The sequence below is a fragment of the Mytilus californianus genome, unplaced genomic scaffold (assembly GCF_021869535.1).
Source record: "Mytilus californianus isolate M0D057914Y unplaced genomic scaffold, xbMytCali1.0.p SCAF_4, whole genome shotgun sequence".
Lineage (NCBI taxonomy): Eukaryota > Metazoa > Mollusca > Bivalvia > Mytilida > Mytilidae > Mytilus > Mytilus californianus.
In genome coordinates this window covers 46113875-46136645 of record NW_026262690.1, presented here as the reverse complement: position 1 = coordinate 46136645, position 22771 = coordinate 46113875, and the positions used below count along the sequence as shown (strand labels likewise).

The 22771-nt window shown below is 31.1% G+C and overlaps 2 protein-coding genes and 1 long non-coding RNA gene across 3 annotated transcripts in view; 1 reads left to right on the top strand and 2 right to left on the bottom strand.

Annotated features, from left to right (window-relative positions):
* LOC127738114 (sodium/potassium/calcium exchanger 4-like) overlaps nucleotides 1-7711 on the top strand; it is a 92461-nt gene extending 84750 nt beyond the window's left edge. The window contains exons 12-18 of the mRNA XM_052249246.1: nucleotides 224-282; nucleotides 1744-1834; nucleotides 3369-3447; nucleotides 4114-4228; nucleotides 4665-4777; nucleotides 6327-6392; nucleotides 7475-7711. Coding sequence (XP_052105206.1) covers nucleotides 224-282; nucleotides 1744-1834; nucleotides 3369-3447; nucleotides 4114-4228; nucleotides 4665-4777; nucleotides 6327-6392; nucleotides 7475-7621 — 670 coding nt within the window. The 3' untranslated portion in view covers nucleotides 7622-7711. The remainder of the gene's footprint in view (nucleotides 1-223; nucleotides 283-1743; nucleotides 1835-3368; nucleotides 3448-4113; nucleotides 4229-4664; nucleotides 4778-6326; nucleotides 6393-7474) is intronic.
* A 3504-nt stretch (nucleotides 7712-11215) lies between these two features.
* Nucleotides 11216-15701, bottom strand: LOC127738128 (uncharacterized). The gene is made up of 2 exons (XR_007999945.1): nucleotides 15060-15701; nucleotides 11216-14535 (listed from the first exon to the last, which is right to left on the bottom strand). It is a non-coding gene; the product is annotated as an uncharacterized LOC127738128 (long non-coding RNA).
* A 2825-nt stretch (nucleotides 15702-18526) lies between these two features.
* LOC127738123 (PH domain-containing protein DDB_G0274775-like) lies at nucleotides 18527-22771 on the bottom strand. Its single transcript, XM_052249256.1, has 2 exons — nucleotides 22563-22771; nucleotides 18527-19442 (listed from the first exon to the last, which is right to left on the bottom strand). Exons 1-2 carry the CDS (start codon nucleotides 22749-22751, stop codon nucleotides 19224-19226), a joined length of 408 nt encoding a protein of 135 aa, XP_052105216.1. The 5' UTR covers nucleotides 22752-22771; the 3' UTR covers nucleotides 18527-19223.

The window sequence follows — 22771 nt, the reverse complement described above, 5'->3', positions numbered from 1 at the left end:
GGAAAACGAGAAATGTTTAGTATCGTACGGCCTTAAACAAACAAAAAGTTAAATATAAAAAGTGAATCCATGCCCTTAACACCAGTGGAATAGATTAGAAACACGGTTTTTATGCAGAAAAATTTTCAAGTTCATATGTCATAAGAAGCACGACTTTATATATTGCCCATACATAGAATTCATAGTCTTTGTAATATTCCGTTGTTTCATAAATATATTGAAGGTTCAATATAACGATGGAAGGTGAAGACTGGGACTACTGGAGAAAAGTTCCTAGTATAGGTATAGTTATTCAGATAATAACGGCATTGTGAATAAAAGAAGATATACGCTTATGAGACAGCAATACGACAATCTAATCAAACCAAAAGTCACAATATAGTTTTCATCAATAAGCAGGTGTCTGATTATTTTTTTATAGCATTGACCAATTTTGCAAAATGAAATCATCAATGACAAGTTCAAGCAGTACCAGATCTCGTTGTATTTGGTCAAACAGAACAGAACACTAGAAGTATTAAGAATTTAACCTAGTAAAATGTATCTTTCGGTCCGGATTCATGTCTGTCTGTTCGTCAGCAATTATACGTCGTACTTCAAAAATAAAAACAGATATATGGTTAAAACTTTATTTTTGTAAACAAATCACATTGTTTTGTGAAAAGTGTTTTTTTGTGATAGAATTTCAGCAAAAACTGATATATAAGGGTGATATGCTATTGAATACTGATTATTGAAAAAAAACTTAGGGGGACAGATTTACTGTAAAATCAGTTTATTTTGTTAATGATTACCAAAAAAGGAAAAAACGTATTGGAAATCATTATTACCGGAAATATATGACGAACGGAATTTCAAAGCATGATATGACGCATACAATTTATTAAGGATGTATACCTCTGAGGAGCCAACAATTTCTAGAATTAAACTTTTTTTCTTAACTTGATTTTTGGGTTTATATGACTGTAAGAAAGTAATTGATGAAGAAAAAAATCTTATGGTGGTGCACTTCATTTTTTGCTTCGGCCATTTGAAAATACCCCATTCTCATTTTTGGGCTATTATCATTAAAAAAATCACAGTTTCTCAATACAATTTTTCATTAAAGATGAAGTGGACCAATCTGAATAAATTTAACTTAAAAAAACTATAGGTTGGTGTTAATATTAGAAAGTTTTATAAAAATGTGTTGCTTTTTCGTGTCAAATTAACCATGCTGCCAATTTTGTAAGTTTGGGATTTTTCTCTTTTTTTTATAAATGATTAAAAAAATACACGTTTAAAAATTTTGTAAAGCAAAAAAAAAATGATTTGGGATGAACATATTTTTGGTAAAATTGTTTCTTTGTACCCCTCACCCATTTTCTCAACACTTTGGCTGATGACACTGGTCGGATTGGTTATAAAATTTGAAAATTTTATTACTCAAAAACCACATATTGTAAGTACACATTTTTTTCACAGATATAGTTCAATTATAACCTTCTTTAAATTCATTAATATTTTCCACTTGTATCACATGTTTTGAAAATAATTCCCGAACGAGATTTCAATGAGACTGAAACATCAGAAGAATACATCCTTAATGCAACGGAACACATATCAAGGCTAGATGTCAAAGAGACAGCCTCCAACCAAACAACGCAATAAACCATAAAAAAAACCATAAAGGTTAAATCATTATAAGTAGATGTTTAGACCAAGATGAACCAGATATAATGCATAAGCATATTTATTTCACAGACGATGGCTATTTTGCTATGATTAAATGGGCACTCTCTTATCCTCTGAAGACAGTGTTGTATTATACAGTGCCAGACTGCAGAAAAGAACGGTAATTGAGGTTGTAGATCTTAGATCGTCTGTAGATACCAGAAAAGTTATCTAATCTGTTATTTTACCGATTGTGTCTTTTTCCCGAATGTGAAATTGTGACTGCGTGTAAGTTCGGGTGGCGGGTGATGGAAACATAGCAGTAGTTGCTTCCCCTGTCAACGCACACGGTCTCGCTCCTTTTAGAATTTATGCGATTCTCTCAATTCATGCTTGTTACCTTGGTTTGTCATCTTAATCGACTTATGAGATTTTATCATCGGTAAACTAATGTTGCCTTCATTAAAGGAATGACTTTAACATTTTTTCGGTCTATGAAGAAATAACATCACAAATGTGTTGCACACTGAATAACAAGCAAAGCGGGTTATTTAAAAATGTGCACTACATTTTTGAGGTTATTTTGAAAAGACAGAAATAATATTACAGTTATTCCTTATGATTTAATCATAAATTCCATTTTAAGGAGTAAATCATGAAAAAACGTTGATGACGTCAGTGTCACATGATAACATTTTGTCTAGGGGCTGATAGACAAAAACACTTCTAGCCAATCAGAAGACGTGTTACATCCAAAATTAAACTATTTAAATGTACAATTAAATGTATATGATATGTCTTTTTCAAAACCACACACCGTATCAATACTTACTACATAGCAATGCTCAAGGGGTAAGCTCCTGGGATTACTTTGGGGATCTCGAGTTGATGTAAGTGCGACACTTCAAAGCTAAATAATATTCTCTATTTCATCGTAAAGTTGTTTTCATCGGTAAAATATTGCATGTAGGTAGACAAGTTTTTTTACACGACATAATGTATTTGAGAAAGCTGACTAAATTTTTTTTTTCGTATTTGGGCGTTTTTTCAAAAATGTCCACTTTCTCTGTCCGGTGCTTAAATTGTGATAAAATCATATACATCATTTTTGTTGTTGTCTCAGACTATAAATTGTACTTATTAAAGACAACGACAGAATTTTTTGCATGCCTTGTGGTAAGGAATTTCTGAAAATATCAGACCAAAGGGCTCAAAAACAGCAAAAAACGCTCTGTCCACATTTGGAAGTTTATTAAAAAAATTTCAAAATTTCATACAATTTACCCTTCTTTTTCAATGTTTTGTCATAGAGCTACATCTGAACATTACAAAAAGTATTCAAATATTATGATAAGTTCAAATAGATTTGTGGCGTCCATGAAAAAAATGTCCACTTCGCAACGACAACAAGCAATTGGCAAAATAATAATCATTTTTTTATTCAAATTGTAGTCTTTCCCCTCTACATCTTTTTTGGTCATTTTCCAGTTGTCAAAAATGGACATTTTTGAAAAAGGCTTATATACTGTTGTTCAGAAAATAACTTGAAGATATAAAAATTTTCGAATGCAAAACAACAAATAATGTTGAATGTGAATAAAACCAATAAATCAAATGCAGAATAAAAAGGCAAATTTGCTTTACTCATCTTTTCAATCATATTTTTTAACAAGTCGTAACAAAAGCAACACTACTAAACACTTTCAATATTTCAGATGGGAGAATTGGTTTTTGTTGACGTTTGTGATGTCAATAGTTTGGATAGCTTTGTTTTCATATATTATGGTGTGGATGGTAAGTGTTATCTATTTTTACTAATACATAGTTTTTCCATATCCATTAGGGTGTTCAAGTTATAAGAAGGGACATAATTTATCTAGTTGCAAACAATGGAACGCATGTACAACAGGTGATGTTTACCTTATCTACTTTCATTTAAATCTAAATAGATCCAGCATATTTTCACGAGGAATCTGTAATTTAACTTATTTATATATTATATGCAGCATTAGGCTGTATAAAACATAGTACAGATAAGTCCGGTATATATGTAGAACCCAGATTGACGTTTGGTCTCAAATCAACATCCGTTTCTTTAATCGACGTCCAAATCTGACGGTATAATGAAATTAGATTCACAATCGAGAGCCAATTATATGCCCATCAAATCGCCTTTTATGTTGTTCTCAAACGGCATCCTTCACGGATTTGCCGTAATGACGTTACAACCCTTTTTAATGAAAACAACTGTCATATCCCTGATTTGATACAGACATTTCCCGAATGCAAATGGTTGGATGAACATACAACTAATAAAGTTGTAAAAAAATCTTAGATTTTAAATCTTGTCGAGTCCAAATTTTATTACTTTCCAACAACTGATTGTACTTCTTTATTCTGTCTATAAATGTGCTATTCTTAATTATACAACAGTGTAACAATATAAATAAAACGTTTTAGGTTACAGTTATCGGATTCACACTTGATATACCAGATAGTGTTATGGGTATTACTTTTCTAGCTGCCGGTACCAGTATACCTGATGCAATGGCTAGTGTCTTTGTAGTCAAGCAAGGCAAGTCTTTTTTGTAATACTCACAGTTTAAAAAAAAACTTTATCTCCAACATATTTCAGAAATACTTTAAGAGAACTATTCATCAGTAATACTTCTAAATAAGTATCTTCTTGAATTTTTTTTAATGTAGTAAGCATATGGATTTTTTTAAAATGAATGAGTCGTCACATTATATTTAACCTAATAAATATTCACATTGCATTTTCAAATAAAGACTCGCAAAAATTACCATTTTCAAATTATTTTTTGCATGTCAAATAAATATTTAAACTTATCTTTATCTCATTTTTTTCACATAAAAGTAAATGGGGAATTTTTTGTTTGTTAGCAAAGAAAGATTTCTCCTGCGTCCAATGAGAACTTTCCTTACATGGATGCCGTAACTTGATGAATAAACTCATCATAGATACTAAGAGAACATGTTTCTGTTTATAGGTATGGGAGATATGGCGATTTCCAACTGTTTAGGAAGCAACATATTCGACATCCTTTTAGGTTTATCTTTACCTTGGTTTTTAAAAACTGGAATAGCATATTCAGGAACTACAGTAAGTATTGAATGGTAACCGTTTTTTCCTCTTAAGTTTACCCTGTTTGTTCGCTTGTTTAGTGTAACATTTGTCGAATACCAAATAATCTATAGTATAGTGAAAATACTTTTTTTTATTTTTACGTGAGGTTGCACCATCTAACACGTGGCCTTATCATACCGTATGAAAGCATTTGATATATTCTTCCTTTTTTACAATCGTATCAAAAAGTTTTATTGTGTGTTTCATTAAAATGAATGTCGAAGTTTGCAAAGAGAATCAACTAAATGTAATTTGTAATACCAAAAAGCGATTGAGAAGTTTAATTATAACGAGTAAAATGTGTAACATGTTTGAAATTAAGTAATTACGTGTAATTAGCATCGAACTGACGTAATCTTTCATTTACCATAAAACCCATACGTTGGTAGGATCGTGATGAGTTGCATGATTGATACAGGTATATGCTTCTACTCAAATCTTTAATATGTGACTACATACTACATGCATGACTAAGGTTAACCTTACACAGCAAGATTCAATAATTCGTATAAAAAATATTCTAAATATCAAAGAATTTTTTGTATGTAAACACTTTCAAAAGTTCAAATAAAAGTTACAAATTTGCTGGAAAAAAAATTATGATTACTTTTGTTCTTTCCTGAATGAATGAGAAAATTAGAGGCCAGCTGAAGCCCGTCTCCAGGTGCGAGATTTTCTCGCTGTATTGAAGGCCCATTGGTGGCCTTGGGCTGTTTTCTGCTCTTTGGTCGGGTTGTTGTCTCTTTGACACATTCCCAGTTTCCATTCTCAATTTGATTACAAACCATTTTAAGTGCAACCATTGGATACTTAAGTTAATTCAACCAATTATACAAGGTCATGCTTTTCTAAGACGTCAATACATTAAATCTGTGTACTGACTGATGCATTAGTCTATGATTTATTTATTAGTTGTTGTTGGCTTGCATTTATCTTTCTTTTTTCGTTAATTGTTTTGTAATGAATCAGGCCATTTGTATTTTAGTCTGAATTGTTTCACATTTTGTCATGTCGGGGCCTTTTAAAGCTGACTATATGGTATGCGTTTTGCTCATTGTTAAAGGCCGTATGATGACTTAATCCGCTTGATTTGAACTCTAATGAAGAATTGTCTCATTTGCAATCATACCACATATCCTTATTGTATATTAAGTGAAAACTACCATTATTAAGCTTATTCAGTTAATAAAAAAACAGTCATCTGTAGTACCGCTTCGTTACTTTTTATGTGTGTTCATTGAATTGTCTTCATTAAGAGTACTCGAGGCCAAGAAGTTTAGGAATCCAAATACATTGAGGTTATTGCTCGAAATAATAGGTAACAATATACAGAGAGGAATATTTAAAATTCTTCAACGGTGCAAGATGCAAAACTTTGAAAATTCCATTTGAACATCATCATAACTTAAACAAAAGGTAACATCAAATTTTCTACAACAACGTTTTATTATACTGCAGCAACCCCAGAATAAATGACATCCTAATTTATAAATATCTTTAATTTAGTGTCATTATGTGATTTTAGGTTAAAATCAACAGTAATGGTATGCTGTATTCAATCATTTTACTTTTTATCACAGTTATTATCACAGTGAGTATTTACTTGTGAAAAGAGGGAGGATGTACTAAGGGTTAATCAAAAACCATGAGTCAAAGTATAAACAGACAATATATTGGCCATAAAGGGGGAAAATACGAAGAAGTAACGATGACACTCCACATAAAACTTAAGATTGAGCAATACAAACCCCATCGAAAACCTAGGGTGAACTCCAGAATGGTAAGCAGTCGTGTTGCTTATGGATAGTAATAATTCACTGACGTCACAATCGAGGAAAACGATTATGGGATTGTGGTAACGACAAGTAGAGCATATCATATGTGACACGGATATTCCATAATGGTCAACGAAATCAGGAATGAATAGCTTACATTATAAAAGTGTGTATTCATTTTCATCAAAAACATGCAGAGCCAAATTTGTCACTTTCGGTGAGCAATTTAATCAAAAGGCTAAAAATTATGCTGCAAAAAAATATTCTGAAAATAATCTGAAAAGAACAGCTAAAAGTTAATATGAAACCATTGCTCACACATTAAAACAAAAAAAGTAAATGTGCATTGGCGCGTTTTGTGATAACCCATATCCGATGCGTCTGGAAACCAAAGAAGTATACGTTTAAAGGCACCAAAATCAAATGAACCAATTAATACAACAAAACAGTCTAAGATCAACTTTGCTGAGTTGCAACCTTGGTTTTATTAAATTTTCATAACTAACAAATTTTGAAATTAGTCACTGCATCATTCAGTCATTCTTGAAAATATTAAATTATTAATTTCAATAGAAACATGCTAAAATGTACAACTTCCATTTTACAACTATATAGCAAAATTTGAACAATAAGCTTACCAAACAAATAACTGACAATTGAAAACACTTTGCTCCAGTAATTTCAAGGGTCATAAACTTTTTGAATAAATTTTATTTTCTTTTACACATAAGAGTTTGAATCAACGAAATGGTTGCTGCGAGAAATTTATAATTTTATGGGCTACATATCTGGGCTTCAGCATAGAGACTATATGTTTTAACGGTATTTATTTAATATAGAATCATTGTACATATTCTTGCAAGATTCATTCTTTAAATCATTTTTTTTCTTTTTTCAGATAGGATCAATTAGTTACATGGGCTGGCGACTTACACGCCGTATAGGCATTATGTTCCTAATATCTTATGCTATTTACGTACTCTTTTCTGTGATGACAGAGTGTAATGTATTCGGTTTTGTCAATCCACCTATGTGTGGTGAATAATGGAACACATATATCACAGTTGTTATGTCAAAATCATTCCATTTCTTCATTAATCAGCAGCAATATAATTACAAATATCACATTTGGAAATCTGGTTTTTATTATCAATTTCAAATAGTTGATACAATTTTCTGTACCTCGTTCAGTTTATAGAAGACACTTTGTTTTGCAATTGAACTACCTTCAGTTTGATAATCAGTAGATAAAAGGACCATCATAGTCGGATATTAATCATAAATTTCATATAACTCATTCAGAGGCTTTTTGTGAAATAAAATCGAATTGTCATAACCGAATGGATTAACATAGGAGTTATATTGGATGCTTTGGAAGTTCAAGCATAGTTTAAGTCTTTGAATGCAACTAGGAGGTAACGTTTGATATCAGTCGTCTATGCAACACTGGTTTTATTAGTCAAATTCGATAGTATTGCGAATTCGGGAAGGATGGAAACTTGCATAAGAAATTTATTTTCCATTCTCACGTACAATCAATGAACTATTTTTTATGGCAATCATGAATCTTGCCGAATGATAGTTTATCCTGAATACATAATTCCTAGACCTAAATACAAATGAACTTAAATTTTACACAAATTGACATTAAGACGTTTGCAAAACATTTGCTTCTGAACTGTGGTCAATGCTTTTCAGTTTTAATTTAGAAAATGAGTTTTTAATTTATATATAGACAATGAAAATTACACTCGTAAATTGGTTTATCTGAAGCCCTTTTCTGGATTTACCTTCATCGGGAACGCTGCAGCAAAAAAATTTAAAACAAATGTATAAATATCCAATACATGAGGAACACATATGCTAAAGATAGTACATAGAACATAACAAGAATAGCCATCTTCTATCTAATGTTAACTTCGCTGAGCGAGTTTGAACCTTACTTTTTTAAAGATGTCATAATCTATCAACGAAGAATTTAAGAAAAGGTATACTATGATCATGTCAGTGCGGTGACACACTTTCAACTAATGATTCCCTCGGTGACAAACCGCACTTGTAGCAACCAAGATCCAGAAAAAAGAAAATAACACTTTTCAAGAGCTTGTCTGGAATTGCCTTCATTAGAAACGCTCAAACCCGACATATTGAAAGCAAAGGATGTATAAATATATTTGTTGTACTTCAATACTTAACTTTATCAACAAAAGAAACAAAATCAATCTAAGGTCAAATTTGCCTTATTTGATTTAAGATTTCTAAAGTTATGTCAGTGCCGAACTCTTACTACCGACATGATAATACCCACGGTGACTAACAGTTCACCAGCAACGTTATCGATCCAGTTTTTTTAGAAAATAAAAATAACACTTTTTTTAAAATTGGGGCGTGCGCAAACTTTTGTAGATTAATCTTCTTCAGGAACGTTCAAACTCAAAAATTAAAATCCAAGGATATAAAGACACTTTTATACTTGGGGAGCTATATGACCATAAGGGGCATAAAAAGAACAGGCGAATCAACTTTTACCTGATTTGGGTCACTAGTAAATGAATGTTGGTCTTGTACGGCCATTTTGATCTTTGCAGTCATAAAAACGTATGATCCAAAAAACGTTAAGTCTTGTTGTTAAGTTATTGTTCATATTCTTTCTTGTAAATCTACATTTGGATTATAGTCAATCCATAACTGTTCACTAGCTTTTCGAACTATTCAGTATGTTGGTGTTTGGTACAGGTAAATAGCAACTACTGAACGGTCTGAACAGATCTTCACTGACTGCAAGTGAATTGTCTGAACAGTACTGAATTTACCGCAGTGGATAATAACTAGTACTCCAAATCAAGTAAAAGATTGAACATGACTATTGTTCAATCTTTTAACAGCTGTTTAGATCTAAATCACCGTTTCAGTTCAAAACTGATGTATTGTTGGTTGGAATCGTAGTTTCTTAAAAGATTTCAAAATTTGTCAACGGAGAATTTAAGAAAGATATGTTATGATTCACTGAAGCACTGACTACTATGCTTATGATTAAAATCGATGACTAGCAGTCCACCAGCAGCAGTATAGAACAGTCATAGAAAATGAATTCTACACAAATAGCTATCATTGAAGACCTGTGTTGCCCTCATGCACTCTTTTGACTTTTTAAAATTTTATGCTCTTGTGTTGTTGCATAATTAAAGTATACCCTTCTTTACATTTGAGTGATACCCCCCTCCCTTTCCCAACTTGGTAATGTTACGTTGGCCTCTTCTAAGCGTATGTTTTGGAGTGAAATGTCGTTCATAAAAAATATTAATTATAAAATTTTGGTTTGGGTATCTCTTTGGTATCTGCCTCCATTTTTCAAAGCGATATGTTTGGAAATATTGCATTCCTCATTTAATGTGGATCGGTCGTCAGCAAACATTGCAACATTCGTTGCACATAGTTCCCGTTGAAACTATATGGGAAATCATAATATTGATCGTCCTCTGTGAGACCAATATGTATGGTTGTAGCTCTGTATAAATTTTCTCATTGTGCCCTCGGTGGTCGAATAGTCCAAATAATTCATCAAGAGGTCACTGGCCTGTCAAGTCTGAGGTTGTGATGTGAAACCTCGCTTATGGCGAGGTGTGTTCGAATCCGATCTTATTTAACGATTTTTGCCGAATGTCGGTGGTTCTCTCCTGCTTCCTCTTCTAGTAAAACCTGGTAGCCATAATTTAGCTAAGAACGATGAAAAACAACAAAGTGATTTTTTCCTTTCTATGATGTGACAATATATCCAAGTAAGAAAGCAATCCCATATGAAGTATTTAACTTAGGATCCAGTAAACCAGTTTTGTACAAATTTTAGTCTATCATTAGTAACTATGACCTTGACCTTTGGCATGAGGGTCATTCATTTTTCTATTCTTTCACTTTTTAAACCATTTTTTTCTATTCTTAATTTATATTGCCTACTTTTCTCTATTATTTTTTTGTCCTTTATTCTGAACTTTTTGTCCATTATTCTGTAAACCAAGTCCAGACATCTGACATGGTGACCTTAACATCAATACAAATATTCCTCTCATATGTCACCATATATCCAAGTAATCTTTCAGTCATTACTGCAGTATCTAATTTAGCATTCAGAAACAAGTTTCATGCACAAATTTTATGAAATTTAATATCTCTTATTAATAACTTCGAAGTGGTGCCCTCAAAATCTATAGGGGTCTGTCTTTTTCTCCTTATATGTGACCATTTATCTAAGTATGGCTGAAATCCAATGTAAAGTAGAGGACACAAACATGAACGATGGACTAACTGATGGATGAATGGACTGGTCAAAAACTACATACCCCTCTTAGAAGAGAGGGGTAAAATACGATATCAATGCCCAGGGAGGATAAAAGGCCACAAGTAAAAGAAAGACAGACAAAACTTTAACAAACAGAAAGGACAGAAAACAATCAACATGAAACAGCACAGACAACAGATAAAACCATATTGAGCTACACAAACCCCATCAAAAACTGTGGGTGAACTCAGCTCTGTAAAGGTCAAAGGTTACTGCTCCACTACCGAGATAATACTGAAAAGGCTTACCAGTTTGAATTACTTCCAAGAGGAATTGGCCACAAATTAAAAATAAATTCTGATGCCAGATTGTAAAATAAAAATCAGAGATTTATTAGTTTGCATAACATTTAAAATACAATGTCACAATATAAACAATAAAATGATATTGACAATGAAAAAAGTCTAAATAACCACAATATTAACAAGAAACAACTATCACAGAATCTATTAACAGTTAAAACATAAAGTTATGTCACAAGAACTTCACATATAGTACCATTGTAGTAATCATGATAATGCTCATGTTCTATTCTTGCAACAGATGAAGATCAGGTTATACCTTTGTGATTGATAAATAAAAATATGCCCCAATTTTGAAGCTAACCTTAACAAATGACATGGTAAAAACTGAAATCCCTAAACAAATATCATCCACAAAAGTACAATTTTTCCTCAATCTGCAAAAATTGGTTCCTGCAAAAAAAACTACTAAATAAAGACAGAATAAATGACTTTTCTCATTTCCTCATATACATATGGAAATACTCAGAAATTAATTATTTATCCTTTTGATGACATAACAAACATTGTTGTTATCCTCATTATAAATGCATTACAAAAAGGGAGATAAAAAGATCTTGCAAAACATATCTAAAGTATTTTGCAATTAAAAAAGCATTATAGCCTTTGGATATTACTGTAGTTCAATATGTTAATATAACATAATCTACTTTTAAGATTCTATAAATGATAAAAAATAAGATAAATTAAAAGTCATTTGGAACCACAAATTATTAAAATACCAGGGAAAAAAAGTTTAACAACCTAGGTAATGATATACATGTATCATAAATCTATTGTTCTTTGACACATATTAAATGAAAGGATATTTCTACATTCCTGTACAATTTCAACAAATTAATTTTCAAAACATTGCTATACTGTCTTTTTAGGTGTTTTATAGCATTTATGTTGTTTACTTCTCAGAAAATACTTAGAAAGTGTTTTCATTCCTGGAATAACCAAAAGTCTGTATCAATCCCTCACCTAGCACATATTTCATTCATTAGCTAACTCAAAACGCATTTTCAACGCGATCTACAGGTACCACCAAAGTTGGAAATGCTTTGAGCAAATTAAGTTTTATGTTTTTGGACCAAAACACTGCTCAGAAACTTGAAACAATACATTCAAAAGTTGTTTTATCTTTTTTTTCAAATAAACTTAAGGAAAAGAATTAATTAAAAGATGTCTTTTAGAGGAGAGAAAACCTAATTAGTTAAAATAAGAGGCATTTTATGCTCCTTCAAATCATTTGAAGAATATTAACATTACCCAGTATATATATTTAATATTGCCACAAAATTTGTTAAAAGATTTGATACCTTAAATGTGCTCTTAAGAGAGAGGGATTACAAAGTTAAAAGTTCTTAGGGACCTTTTCAAAAATAATATTATAACATTTTCCCCACCGGTACAATAAAGCTGCCTAACTGATTACTTTTTGCTTCCTTTGTACACTGTACATATACAAATTAACTACATCTAGAGAGTCTTTGATATACAATATTAAATAAACAGATATATATAACTATACATTAGTGAACATAGCTCCTTTTGATACTCATTACAAACTAGAAATGTTTAGCAAATTCTGATGCTCACCCTTCTTTGTAACTGTCAATAATATTTTCAGCAAATATATATTTTCAAAACAAATCAAATAATTTTTCATCAAAAAGTGAATTGAGTTAAATTAATATTTGATGAAAAAAAAATTGTTCCCTCCAATATGTTGAGAGTGACAAAAATATATACCAATAACATGTTTTAACTTTATCTTAAATATTCATTTGCTGGTATTTGTGCATAAAAAAGCTACCAGCATAATGAAAGTTTCAATTTATCATAATAATGACAGATTGATAGACATTTAAGAATAAGATTTTCAAAACTATAACATTTGGGTGTAAAGCTGGCAAATACAGTACAATAAGCAGGATACAACTATTATTCTGTTTTATTAAAAGAACCCCTTGATTTCTGATACTGTGGATTCATTATCACTTGTGGAGAACCAGTTTTCTTGGATTTTGAGCCTAAAGGTGTACCACGAATTTAAATCTTTTAAGAAGTACATATTTTAATAGGTTTGTATGCAGACTTTGCCAAAAACCATGAAATCAAATAATTTACACAAATTCCATTTTCCCTCAATCCATGAAAATTGGTACCCACCAAAAATAAAATGACTCCACAGTATTCAATGTTGTAGCATTTAACACATTTATTGTAAGTTGTTGAAACAGAGAGATGTGCCTTGCCTGTTTGCACCATAACAAATAATTTTCATTTCTGTCAACTTTTTGTTTATATCAATCTATTCTGAACTCAAGCATATGAGCTAACTCAAAATATTTTTTTAAACTATTATTTAATTTCTACATACTTTGGAATTACTTGTGTCACTTGGAGGATTTTATATACATTTGTAAATGACACCAATTTCAAAAACCCCAAGTGAAATGGCTTCTTCTTTTTTATTATTTGAATGGATATTTTCAGAAGGCCAAATAAAATGCTTCGCTGGGGCGCAGCTTGATACGACTGCAGAGGTCGAACCCTGAACAGTTGGGGCAAGTATGGACACAACATTCAAGCTTGATACAGCTCTGAATTTGGATTGTTATTAAATATTTGACACAGCAGAGGTTTCTGACACAGAAAGAATGTGGTCTAAGAACTTGAATTTTTTTAATTTACCTATTATGGTCCAATGTCCAAAATCAAAATACATGGTTAGATTCAGCTTACAAAGAACCCCATATATTCAATTTTTGTTAAAATCAAACAAAGTTTAATTTTGGACCCCAACTTGGACAAAATTGAAAACTGGCCCCATAATCAAAAATCTAAACACATGTTTAGATTCAGCATATCAAATAACCCCAAGAATTCAATTTTTGCTAAAATCAAACTAAGTTTAATTTTGGACCCTTTGGACCTTAATGTAGACCAATTTAAAAAACGGGACTTAAAATTAAAAATCTAAATACACGGTTAGATTTGGCATATCAAAGAACCCCAATAATTCAATTTTTGATGAAATCAAACAAAGTTTAATTTTGGACCCTTTTGACCTCAATATGAACCAATTTGATAGCAGGGCCCACAAATAAAAAATCTAAATTCATGGTTAGATTCAGCATATCAAAGAACCCCATATATTCAATTTTTGTTGAAATCAAAAAAAGTTTAATTTTGGACCCCAACTTAGACCAACTTGAAAACTGGGCCCATAATCAAAAATCTAAACACATGTTTAGATTCAGCATATCAAAGAACACCAAGAATTCAATTTTTGTTAAAATCAAACTAAGTTTAATTTTGGGCCCTTTGGACCTCAATGAAGACCAATTTAAAAAACGGGACCCAAATTAAAAATCTAAAAACACGGTTAGATTTGGCATATCAAAGAACCCCAATAATTCAATTTTTGATGAAATCAAACAAAGTTTAATTTTGGACCCTTTTGACCTCAATATGAACCAATTTGATAGCAGGGCCTACAAATTAAAAATCTAAATACATGGTTAGATTCAGCATATCAAAGAACCTCATATATTCAATTTTTGTTGAAATCAAACAAAGTTAAATTTTGGACCCCAATTTGGACCAATTTGAAAACTGGGCCCATAATCAAAAATCTAAATACATGTTTAGATTCAGCATATCAAAGAACCCCATATATTCAATTTTTGTTGAAATCAAACAAAGTTTAAATACTGGACCCTATCTTGGACCAACTTGAAAACTGGGCCCATAATCAAAAATCTAAACACATGTTTAGATTCAGCATATCAAAGAACCCCAAGAATTCATTTTTTGTTAAAATCAAACTAAGTTTAATTTTGGACCCTTTGGACCTTAATGTAGACCAATTTAAAAAACGGGACCCAAAATTAAAAATCAAAATACACGGTTAGATTTGGAATATCAAAGAACCCCAATAATTCAATTTTAGATGAAATCAAACAAAGTTTAATTTTGGACCCTTTTGACCTCAATATGAACCAATTTGATAACGGGGTCCACAATTAAAAAATCTAAATACATGGTTAGATTCAGCATATCAAGGAACCCCATATATTCAATTTTTGTTGAAATCAAACAAAGTTTAATTTTGGACCCCAATTTGGACCAACTTGAAAACTGAGCCAAAAATCAAAAATCTAAATACATGTTTAGATTCAGCATATCAAAGAACCTCATATATTCAATTTTTGCTAAAATCAAACAAAGTTTAATTTTGGACCCTTTGGACCTTAATGTAGACCAATTTGAAAACTGGACCCAAAATTAAAAATCTAAATACACTGTTGGATTCGGCATAACAAATAAATAAATGTGATCAAAGATTTTACAAATCTAATGCGCCATACTGTGCAATTAAAGATTTCTTCTTGAAATTTTTCAATATTTGAAATTTGAAAAAAAAAAATATTTGAAGAATAATTTTTTTAATTTCTGAAATCTGAAATGAGAAAAAATTGACCCCCCACAATTTCTTTTTACCCCCCTCCCCTTTTTTCCCCCAAAAAATTCTTTCCCTCAAGATATGGTCATAATCTCAATTCAAATTTCCAATGGAGTTGGCAACCATAATTACCCATTTAAATTTACCATAGTGCTAACTTAATCTATTTTATAATAGAATTAAAAATATAGTGTCAAATCTTTCATATGGATTTTTTTTGTAAAAAAAAAGATGCAACATTTGCAGATATTTTTACTGGTCTTCCTTTATAAATATGCTTTTCTTTAAACATAATTTAAAAGCAGTGTAAGGGAAGTAACCAAAACGTTGTATTTGGATTACCTCCCTTACACTGTTTTAAATTATCTTTATTGTTCATTAACCATTACTTTATACATAATTTAAAAGCAGTGTAAGGGAGATAATTTTAATGATGTATTTGATTTATCTCCCTTACACTGCTTTAAATTATGTTTTGTACTAAAGTATTTGTCCATTAACCAGGACAACCTTGTTTTTCCCCCTTTTTTGCCCCTAATTCCTAAACGGTTTGAGCCATAACCCCCCAAAGCAAATCCTAACCATCCCTTTGTGGTATGGAAACTTGTAGTATAATTTCAGAGAGATCCATACACCGTTCCACAGTTATTGTCTGGAAACTAGAAAATGCTTATTTTTGGCCCCTTTTTGGCCCCTAATTCCTTAACTGTTGGTACCATAACCCCCAAAATCAATCCCAACCTTCCTTTTGTGGTATTTAACCTTATGGTCAAATTTCAAAAAGATCCATTTACTTAAACTAAAGTAAGAGTGCGAAAACCAATGTGTCTTCGGACGACGACGCTGGACGACGACGACGACGCCAACGTCATACCAATATACGACCACAAAATTTTTTTGCGGTCGTATAAAAAATAGATTGTTGTGTGATGCCTTCAATTACTTAGACATGAACTTAAACTATACTTATATAAAAGTTATACAATAGTTAACCCAACAACAATACCAGAAGAGAGATTAAAATCTTGCCAACCAGAATTGAAGGTACTAAATCACACAAGATTTATATAAAGGATAACAGTGTGTCACAAAATTCTTTTTAAAATTGAGAAAATTAAATTTGAGAAATATGTCTATATACAACCTTTGAATATATTATTTTCCTTCCAGTGGTCAATATAACAAAATTTATCATTACCATAGTTTTCTTTCAAATGTTTTCTGTTTCTGTGGCAAGCATGTAATGTACAAGTAGTTAAATAAGATAATTAATTACAATACAAAAGTACATATAAACATAATTTAGCACTCAAATTTACATAATCAACAAGTACTAAATCTATTGAAACTTAATAATCAATTAATAATTAACAAAAAATTTATAACAATCAATAAGGAGAATGTTCTGTAAACAAATGGAACAGATAATTTTGTCATAGTTGAATTTAAGAATGCATCTATCTAATCATCTATTGGAATTAATTCTGTATCTATCAAGTACAAAATAAAATTATTTTTCTTTGAAAAAATGTCATGTACTTTTTGCAAATTTATAAATTATATCTCAAATTGTTTAACTTATATTTAATATTTTGCATAAAGGAATTTCTTTAGACTTTAACCATTTTAACTTTCTATGCAATGTACACTATTTTTACTGTAAATAAGAAAAATACATATAAATACACACCATATCAGAAAATTGATGAAAGAGGCAGATTATCTTACAGCTACCGCTGATTTAAGAATAGATATATTTTCTAGATATTAACGTAAATGCATCTTAGTAAGACATATTGATGAATCTTGAACTTAGTAATTTATATCTTGATGAATCTTGAACTTAGTAGTTTATATCTTGATGAATCTTGAACTTAGTAATTCATATCTTGATGAATTTTGAACTTACTAATTCATATAATATATCATCCAAATCTACTTATAGAGGAAACTTTTAAGTTGTGTGTTTCTCCAAAGTTTTTAAATACTGTATTTATTTTTATAAAGAAAACACTTGTAAACGAATCTTTTAAATTAGTGGCTGATACTTCCTATTACATTTAGATGGTGTCATATTTTTTTTACAGAATTCTTTAGCAAGCAGCATTTGTAGATATACATGTACATGTATAAATACATTTTTGTGCTTATGGCACATGCAGGTCTGAAGGCACTTTTAATAACAAAAAACTGAAAGTGGCCTTCTAATGTCATAGCTTGTAGCATACAAACACAATTGCAAATATAAATTTCAAAATGTTAACAGATCAAAAATGCAAAAGGTACTGTTTGCTGCAGAAATATATAACATAAAAGTCACATTTAATCAAGTAAATTAAAACTATATAATACAAAAACCTACAATGAATCTACAAAACTATCAACTGACATATAAACTGATAGTACAATTATTATTGTAGAGAAGCTTTGATGTGAGCAGAAACTCTTTAAATATAGAAAATTAGCTAAAAAAGTGTAAAACAGAAAATACTTTTTTTTTTTAAATTGTGAAACATTTGTCCATTTCTCTCTAGGAAATACTTGCCTTTAAGTGAATAGTGACAAACTCAACACAGAATTGATAACTGCAAATTTCATTTATATTTGTAACTAGTTCTAGTAGGTCATATATTGAGTACTAACATTTGTGATGCATATTGGTTGCACATGACTAACAATTCTCATGACAAAAACAGCTTTGTGCATGTCTATAACATGTCCCTGACACAAGAGCTTTTGCAATACAGAAAAACAATCAATTTCAAGCTACACCAATGTTTACTATATAAATAATATTTGACATCCATGAAATGATTCACCAGTGACAAAAGAAAGTTATGAAATCCTGACTTTATAGGAGACAATAAAAGAAGGGATAAATGATAATGGAGTATAACAATACTTTACTGGTACATAATAAAAATCAGCAGGAATAAAAAACATGACTTGCCTATTTAACTGTTTGTTTCTATTACTAGACAGGACAAGTATGATATACATGCATATCTAAGCATAGCATCAGCATTAAAACAAAAGGAAATGTGTAAGAACAGGTATGATCATCTCAACGGAATGTTAAAGAAATCTAACTTATAAATTATATATACATTGTATACATAGGAATACATAAATAAATCCCTAGGTTCTCAATTTGTTAAACTTCATTCATTTAAAAAAATCAAAGATGTCTATGTTTTAAGAAAAACTTTGAGTAATAAAAAAATATAACAGAATTCTCAACACAAATTAAAGGGGGAAAAGCAGAATGTTTTATAAAGATACCAACAATACATCTTGTTCAGTATAAATTCAAGAATGAAATTTAAACCAGAAACCAAGGATTCATTTATATACAAATGAAAAATGAGTACACAAGTACTTGAATGCATATGTATTTATATGCAAACATATGAAAATGCATTCCAAATCCCTTTCTTTAATCTTCTTCTGTGAATTTTTCTTTTGTGTCTGCTTATATACAATGTAAGAACATTTTGGTAATAATATCATTATAAAATATGACTGTAAATTGATATCCTCAACTGACAGTCTTCTATTGAATAACACAGGCTTGAGAGTTGTCTCCATCCCTGCCAGCAGCCTTAGCAAAGCAAATGGCCTGCATCCATTCATGCTGTGTATTCTCACTATCAGCTTGCATATAAAATGTCCTGTTACTGTCTTTCGATTTTATCCTGAATGTATGATCTTTCTTATCTATATTAGATTCAGAAATTTCAGCATCATTCAGTGCTATTCTTTTTGATGCATTCTACAAATAAAAAAATATTTAAAAATTAAAATTGTATTTACACATACATGTTTGACACTACTGTTGCAGATTTTTCACAATACTAGAAGTCCATTATTACTATTGCAACCAAATAAAGGATTTCTCGTCATGAATTGTTGATCCATTACAAGTCATTACAGAAGGAAAATCGATATACAGGTAATAAGGTTAATTCTAGTTATTAAAATTTTTTAGTTTTTTTTCTACGGCAAACATAAGGTATATAGTTACGATACTGTTGTCAGGTCATTAAAGATTGCATATTTTGGCTTTAATATTGATTCACTTATAGGGTCTTTGCATCGGAATTAAACACATTTATTCTAAAACCAGTTATTGGCATGACACGGGTTATGTTCTTCTCATATATTTAATGACGGTATAATATTAAACCCCTAACAGGAGGGATTGTGCCTGATATTCATATGATGAAGACATAATCTTTCAATCAGTTTAATTGAGGTCTGGAGCTGGCATGACAGTAACTGCTAGTAGTCTGTTGTTATTTATGTATTATTGTCATTTTGTTTATTTTCTTTTGTTTCCTATTCTGACATCGGACTCGGACTTCTCTTATACTGAGTTTTACTGTGCGTACCGTTGTGCGTTTGTTTTTTCTACATTAGCTAGAGGTATAGGGGGAGGGTTGAGATCTCAAAAAACATGTTTAACCCCGCCGCATTTTTGCGTCTGTCCCAAGTCAGGAGCCTCTGGCCTTTGTTAGTCTTGTATCATTTCTAATTTTAGTTTCCTGTGTTTAATTTGGAGTTTAGTATGACGTCCATTATCACTGAACTAGTATAAATATTTGTTTAGGGGCCAGCTGAAGGACGCCTCCGGGTGCGGGAGTTTCTCGCTGCATTGAAGACCCATTGGTGGCCTTCGGCTGTTGTCTGCTCTATGGTCGGGTTTTTGTCTCTTTGACACATTCCCCATTTCCATTCTCAATTTAATACTTTCGCAAAGATGCAAGCATGTGAAAATTTTCAAATTCGGTTCAGAGGTTTCTAAATAGTTGTATATCTGATGAAAAGCTGTGTACGCAGATGTTCATGAAATGGAGTGTCCTAGCAGAATCATTCTTCTAGGGTGCATACATGTACATGTACAAATGCATCTTTTTAACTGCCATGTTAGTGTTTCCTGCAGCTTTTGAAAAGGGCTGGGTAATTTTTTTGTTAGAGGGCACTCTTAGCCTGATTGGCTTCACTTCAAGGACACCCTTTGCGTTAGAATTAAAGATATATGTATATTTAAGGAATGACTGTAATATTTTTTCTATCTATGAAGAAATAACATCAAAAATGTGGTGCACACTGAATAACCCGTGTAGCGGGTTATTTAAAGTGTGCACCACATTTTTTATGTTATTTCGAATAGGCAGAAAAAATATAACAGTCATTTCTTATAATTTAATTCTTAATTCCATTTTAAACCAGAGTAAATCATAACAAACGTTGATGACGTCACGGTCACATGACAAAATTATGTCTATGAGCTGATAAACAAAACGTCGTCAGCCAATCAGAAGACGTGTTACATCCAAAATTAAATTATTAAGTTATTAATTCAATTCCTTTTTGCAATAAAATTATCACTTCTAGCCTCAGCTACATTGCAACTGCCTCATTTAAATCAATAACTCCAGTTTTACAATTTAATACTGGATCCCAGAGCCTGATTGTCTAAGGATGTGTTTGTGAAAGTGTCAAAACTTGCATGACATTGACAAGGAGCATAGGCATTGCTTTTTAGCTACACAAAAGAATTAGTGCCAAATACCTTTTGGATCTGACATGTTTATACCAATCAAAGCTACAATTACCTTGGCTCTTAACTATACAAAACTTTTTAGGCTGTTCATCTTTTCCATTTAATTCTGTATTTTTTTGTCTATTGGAACATGCTAATCAAAACTATATCAGCTATTCTCTTAACTTTAATTTTACTTTATTTAGATAACAACAGAAAGAAAGACAAAGTATATTCACACCCAATCCATCCTCTAGAAAGGCAGAATATTTAAAGTTGTCAAACTTAAAATGAAAATATAAACAAACAGCTGATTGTATATGCAATGTTCATTCTATGCATCGTATAATTATAGGTCAAACAATTGCCTGGTTCCCTTTTAAGTTTTTTACATTTTAAATTCATAGATTTACAAAGTTGATGTTGTCCCTATTAGATTCAATCATGAATCGTATTTGCACATGTTGCTTAAAAAAATGTCTAAAAAAACTTTAACCACAGACTTAACCTAAATGTTGACGCCGCCGATGGAATCTAAGATCGCTATGTCTCACTTCCCCGATATAGATTTCGCAGGCTAGACAAAAAAGAACATGGCGTCAACAAAAAACGGCAGGGCACCATACCACACCAAAACCTCCTGTAGGAAACACTACTTGTTTTAAGTATTGTATTGTTTCATTTATATGTGTCCTTTTTGTCGGTTTTTATTGCTATTGGAGCTTCTGTTATTTGTAACTGTATATGTATGATAATTATTTTTTAACCGTCCTTTAAAATTTTTTACTCCTCTTATATTAAATGTACTTTTACTAGACAATGTTTATCACATTCATATATCCAGTTGAAGGTCACATTGGATATTATGGGTACAACGATTTCCCGAGAACTCCCAAAAACGCAATTTGAAACCCAAGAACCAATAGATATTACTTCAAAAACTAAATTTTTGTATGGTGTAATACTGCTTCTTTTGAAAATTAAGACTATAAAGTTGAGATATTTGTCATTTGGTCTTAATAAAAAAAGTACAATTTAATTTCAGGAATGTGATTTGTGTGTTTTGTAAGCAAGTTCCTTGAATGACAATATGGCGGACATAATAATTATATGTTACCAGAGAAATCGTTGTACAGGGATATTGTTTTGAAACTCGACACTTATTAAATAAAATAAAAAAATAAGGAGATAATGCTTGCCAATGAGACAGTTTCGGTTGTTTCAGATGCAATACAATTGTCTAAGTCGAGTGCCATGGCTATTTATTTCAGTATTTTATATTTGAAATCATTATCTAATGTAAGAATAGAACATTTTCTAATTTGGATATTGCAAAATGTCATTTACCTCGGGTGTGTCACCATATAACAAATCTGTGTTTTTCAGAAGAAACCATTGTTTCCTCCACTTTCGGGATATTTTTGATCGTTTAAGTAACCATCCTTTTAATTCATTGTGGGTCAATGCATCATCATTATGGCTACTTGTTGTATTTAAACTATTTGTTCGACTGTCAGATGATTCTGAAGAAGCCATATTTGTTTGGTGTTACTGGG

Coding starts and splice junctions, on each gene's coding strand:
- LOC127738123 (XM_052249256.1), bottom strand. CDS start 22,751: ATGGCTTCTTCAGAATCATCTGACAGTCGAACAAATAGTTTAAATACA. Junction 19,443..22,562: donor TATATGGTGACACACCCGAG/GTAAATGACATT, acceptor TTTTATTTGTAG/AATGCATCAAAAAGAATAGC.